At 33.4% G+C, this 4,932-nt stretch overlaps 1 protein-coding gene across 1 annotated transcript; it reads right to left on the bottom strand.

Annotated features, from left to right (window-relative positions):
• Positions 1–1,354: 1,354 nt before the first annotated feature.
• LOC127119306 (polygalacturonase At1g48100) lies at positions 1,355–4,599 on the bottom strand. The gene is made up of 7 exons (XM_051049511.1): positions 4,073–4,599; positions 3,728–3,859; positions 3,246–3,467; positions 3,075–3,119; positions 2,780–2,987; positions 2,079–2,269; positions 1,355–1,999 (listed from the first exon to the last, which is right to left on the bottom strand). Exons 1-7 carry the CDS (start codon positions 4,475–4,477, stop codon positions 1,607–1,609), a joined length of 1,596 nt encoding a protein of 531 aa, XP_050905468.1. The 5' UTR covers positions 4,478–4,599; the 3' UTR covers positions 1,355–1,606.
• Between the last annotated feature and the right edge of the window lie 333 nt (positions 4,600–4,932).

Genomic DNA, 4,932 nt, shown 5'->3' with positions numbered 1-4,932 from the left:
ATAACCAACTCAAAAAGAAGTATGAGGTGAAAATGACAAGTGTTGAAAGTTGAGGTCATGACATGCTTTCTAGGTCAAGCATTTGGTTAAACAGTCTTGGCATATTTTGGGCATCTTGAGGCCTCAAGTTTATGACACCATAACTTTTGATTTCATCGTGCATTTTGAGCAAAATTTGGGTCAAATGAACTTTGTTATGAGCTTGACAAAGTGCAAAAAGAATGAGATCAAAATGGTGTTTGAGCTGAAAATGACATGGTTGTCAAGTGGGGGTCATGACAAGGTTTTGGCATATTTTGGCAACTTGTCCCCTTCCAAAATTGAGGTCCCCAGAGACTGAATTGATGCTTGAGCCTTGAAGCAAAGTTATAGAGGAACTGATTAGAGACATTTGGCTCTAATAAGCTTGTCAATTGGTTGAAAATTGAAGAAGTTATGAGGTTTGGATCAAAAGTAAGCCATACTTGCAAATTGGGTCAACCAAAAATGTGCAAACTTGAAGTTTTCTTGCGTCCCAAGTCAAAATGATGATGAAATGAGCATCCCTCGAAGAGAAACTTGATTAAGGCTTGAATGATTTTAAGGAGGGCTTGAAGATTGGATAAAATGATATGGAAATAAACACAGGAATCACACTTGCATCTTTTTTGACCAAAATGACCTCTTGTTTTGCCTTGAATTGAGGCATGATTACCTACATGAAAAAATGAACAAACAAATACAATCTCTTATTGATGCTTTGGTTACTTGATAAGTGAATCAAAGTAGAAAACCCTAATGTCAAGATGAAACAAAGAATATGGTCATGTTTTTGAATCCATGACCAAATGAAATGGTAATGCTAATGACATTATACAATGAATGATATGATCTCATGTATGCACATGGGTCACAAACCAGATGAATAAGAGGAGGATATATTTTAGAATATAACAATACCAAAATCCAAACCTATAGAATGAAATAGATTAAAACTTTATTATTTGAATGAATTAAAATAAGATAGAGCAAAAGAAAATTGTATATATTTCATTTTATTCGGTTCCATTATAAAATATCCAACCATTGAAATAAAATAAAATATTTGATCCGCTTTATTCCATTCGAATTCATTTATTCCCTTCCCCTTCATTTATTTTTAAGATATCCAAACATATTATCACACATGGGAACACCTAAGAACATCATAATGAATTTCATATTAGATCTCATTCTAACACTACATCTTCATCAATGAGTTGTAATCCAGATTTCAAATTACTATAATACATAACTGTTAGTATGTTCTTTGACTTTGCAGCTTGATTTGAATTCTATAATTCTAAGGCTGTGGAGAAGATGTCAATGTAGATGCTAACAAATAATCACACACAGCCAATTTTAACTATAAGGCTCCATTTTACAATAATATATTCTCAAAGCCTCTTGCATAAAGTAGGGCTAGTAATAATAACAGTATAAAGTAACATATTCTCATGATGAAGAAGAAGAAGAAAAATTCCCTATAAAACTACAACTCTTGGAATATACATGCTACCTATAACTAAGGATATCAATCATAACAACATAACTAACAAGCATATGAATTTACATATCAAAGATTGCTTCAACATATATCATGATCAGTCTGAATTCGATTATTCGTCGGCTTCCCAATCTGCAAACAACCAATCGGCGGAACAGTTGGAGTTTTCAATTCACCAAAAGTCTGCCAGCAAAATGGATCATATAAGTGATACTGTTCTTGAATTGGTTTCAACTCAACAGTGGCTAAAGAAACATCTACACAAGGAAAGCTATCACTGCAGGCAAAGTGTACTGGTTTAACTGTGTATGTTCCCTTTATTCTTTCGTAGTTGATTCCTTCTAGTGACACTGCTGATGTGTGATTTGTGCATGTTCTTTTGTCGCAATAGAATTGGTCTATCACTATTGGAAGTTGAACTTCTGTAACTTGTATGTTAGAGAATAACACTCCCTGCACTGAACCAGATCCACCCTGCAACAAAGACTATTAGTTATACTTTTGCATTAATCTTGTAAACTTTTCAACTTTGGATTATATTGAAATTCTTTACCTGCCATGTTTTGATTCTAACACCATTCATTGAGTTGTGAATGTTTACATCTCTCACAGTAATGTTTGAGACACAAGCTCTAGTGTTATCTTTTCCTAAACTTCCAATGCTTATTCCATGTCCCGGCCCGCAGTCGACATTGTGTACATATACATTTGAGCATCCAGTTTGTATAGATATACAATCATCTCCTGCATATCATACTTCAAAACTTAAATTCAAAATAACATTTAACCACTATAAAACACAGACACCAGAAACATGTCGGTTTCGGACACCGACACTGATATAGACACATTAACCAACATTAACTATTTAATTTAACTCTAACTCTACATTATATGTTCTAGTTTTTGTTCAATGTAATTTAGTCCTATGTTTTGCTAAGTAGGGCCTCAATTAATAAATGGTTGGTGAGTAAGAACAAAAACAAGAAACTTCATTTTCTGTTGAAACAACTACTAAAAGAAGTGTTTGTGATAACATTGAATGATGCATCATGGGTTTTGGATTTGACACGTGTCATGTAACTTAGCTGCAATGTACTATTTGATATGATAAGATAATGTCATGCAGCACCATAACTCTAATCAACAAGAACTCTATGTTATGGTTCAACTGTCTGTCTTAAACTGCTTGAACCAAAATGAAAGCTGGTTCAACTTTTAAAACACTCGAATTATGAAGAATTGAAGAATTACCGCATGCTAATTTGCTGCTGTAAATCAAGACATCTTTGGAATTCTGAAGATGAATTCCGTCGGTGTTAGGACTATCGCCGGGAGATGAAATGCTCACATCATGAACAAGAACCCTATTGCAACTGTCAAACTTTAGATGACACTGAGGACTATTTTGAATTGTTATACCCGTGACAGTTGGACCATAGCTCCCATAAAACCTTAGTGCCTGTTCATCAAAAACATTAAATTAATAAAAACCTTATAAACATGAATCCAAATTAATTAGTTATAAAAGTTTCAAACTACTCCTCACCGTTGGTTTGTTACTCGGCATTGTTCTTCCCATCTCATTTTGCACCTAATCATACAAATATATAAACCATTAGCTTAATACGAATTGAAGCTCGAGGGATTAGTCTCTGTAATTACGCGCTGATGATAACTGATTTCTGTCAAAATATTTAGTAATTGAAAGTGAAATTACCGGCATCGGAGGATTTTGAGTATGATTTAAAGGAATTATAAGCTTTTCTTCATCATCTATTGGATTATCATATGGAAAATCTTGCCACCAAACAGAACCTCTTCCATCAATAACACCATTTCCTTGAATAACAATTCCTTCTAGTTTTGTGAATTCAAGCCATTGTAGTGTTACTCCACTCCATGCACTTGGGTTTGTTGGAGCAATAATTGTACCATCAAGCTAACACAAAAAAAATTAGCCTAATTAACACATAAGTAAGAAATTAAAATTGCATAATCTTGATATTAATCATATTTAAATGCAAGATAAAGAGACAAAAGACACTAAATGTTGCATGTTGCTGTGGCGAAAAAGACAGAGGCATGTTATTGTTTTCACGTGTTACCTACCAAATTTTGTTCTTTTGTTAATTTTTGTAATTAAGAATAATACAAATGGTGATGTTGCTTCCTACTTTTACTTTTGGTTGTTGAATTTACCTGAAAAACAATGTTGGGCTTACAATATGGGCCCGAGAACGAAATCGGGCCCACGAAAAATGTGTAGTTTGCTGGAACTATCATGGTTGATGCCTCTACTTTACATGTAGCTGCCCATGTTGCTTCAAATGCCTGCATTTCAATCTCAATTTTATTAGCCATAGTGTATAATGTTGTATAAAAAATATGAAATCATAAGCAACATGAAAATCTCCCTAATTAAATTTCACAACATACTCATAAAAATACCTTGCATGTTTGCTTAATCATCACTATAACACTGAGTTTTGTGAAAAATTGAAGCATTTGTTGAATGTTATGAAATTCAAAGAGTTAGTTAGTTACCTTTGTGTCGTCGGTGTTACCATCTCCTTTAGCTCCGTAATCTAGCACATTGAAGAAAGTTGAATGTTGCATGCCATTGTAACCTCTTGGTGGCGGAGTTGAAGGGGAATATTTTGGCTTAGAAATTGGTGGAGATGATGGAACATTTTTATGCGAGGGAGGAGATTTCGGCGATAATGGTGGAGGAGACTTTGGTTTTGAATTTGATCCTCCATTGTGGTGATTTTTGTTATGAGTATTTCCATTGTAACTCTTTCCTTTTTTCTTGAACAAAGAAGATGAGAAGGTTCTGGTTTGTCTCCAATGTTTACCTCTTCTTGCAATGCAACACTCAAAATTTGAAGACCAGATGAGAAATGTGATGAGAAACATGTATGTGAAGGCTTTTAAGGTTAAAGCACTCATTTTTAGTGGAAATGTGAGTGATGAGGCAGAGAGAAACAGAGGAGGGTTCTGTTTATTGACAAAAACTATGTGGCTCACGGCTATGTTTATATAATGAGATGCATTTTGAAACCTTATATAACACTAACACTTCTCTGATGTTTGATATGTGTCTGTATCATGTATCAGACAGTTAACATTTTCTTAATATTAATACATATGGTTATATTTTATAATTATGTTAACTTTTTTTTTAAACTCTGATTCGTTAGTGTTAGAATTGTGTCTGATATCTATTTCGATGTTTTACTGATAATAATAATTATGCAGGTAGATAAAAAGTGTAAAACATTTTTGATAATTAGCATTTATTATGCATCCTTCCTTTGTTTTTATAATCTTTTATTAATTAGTTTGTTTTCTTTTTGGTGAAATTTGGTTACAATTTATTTACTGTGGATGAGAAATAGGACTAC

Source organism: Lathyrus oleraceus, chromosome 2, assembly GCF_024323335.1.
Source record: "Lathyrus oleraceus cultivar Zhongwan6 chromosome 2, CAAS_Psat_ZW6_1.0, whole genome shotgun sequence".
Classification (NCBI taxonomy): Eukaryota; Viridiplantae; Streptophyta; class Magnoliopsida; order Fabales; family Fabaceae; genus Lathyrus; species Lathyrus oleraceus.
Note: the sequence above shows the minus strand (reverse complement) of the source record. Positions and strands in the feature narration are given on the sequence as shown.

Coding starts and splice junctions, on each gene's coding strand:
- LOC127119306 (XM_051049511.1), bottom strand. CDS start 4,477: ATGAGTGCTTTAACCTTAAAAGCCTTCACATACATGTTTCTCATCACA. Junction 2,988..3,074: donor TGCCGAGTAACAAACCAACG/GTGAGGAGTAGT, acceptor TTTGATGAACAG/GCACTAAGGTTTTATGGGAG. Junction 2,000..2,078: donor TTAGAATCAAAACATGGCAG/GTAAAGAATTTC, acceptor TCTTTGTTGCAG/GGTGGATCTGGTTCAGTGCA.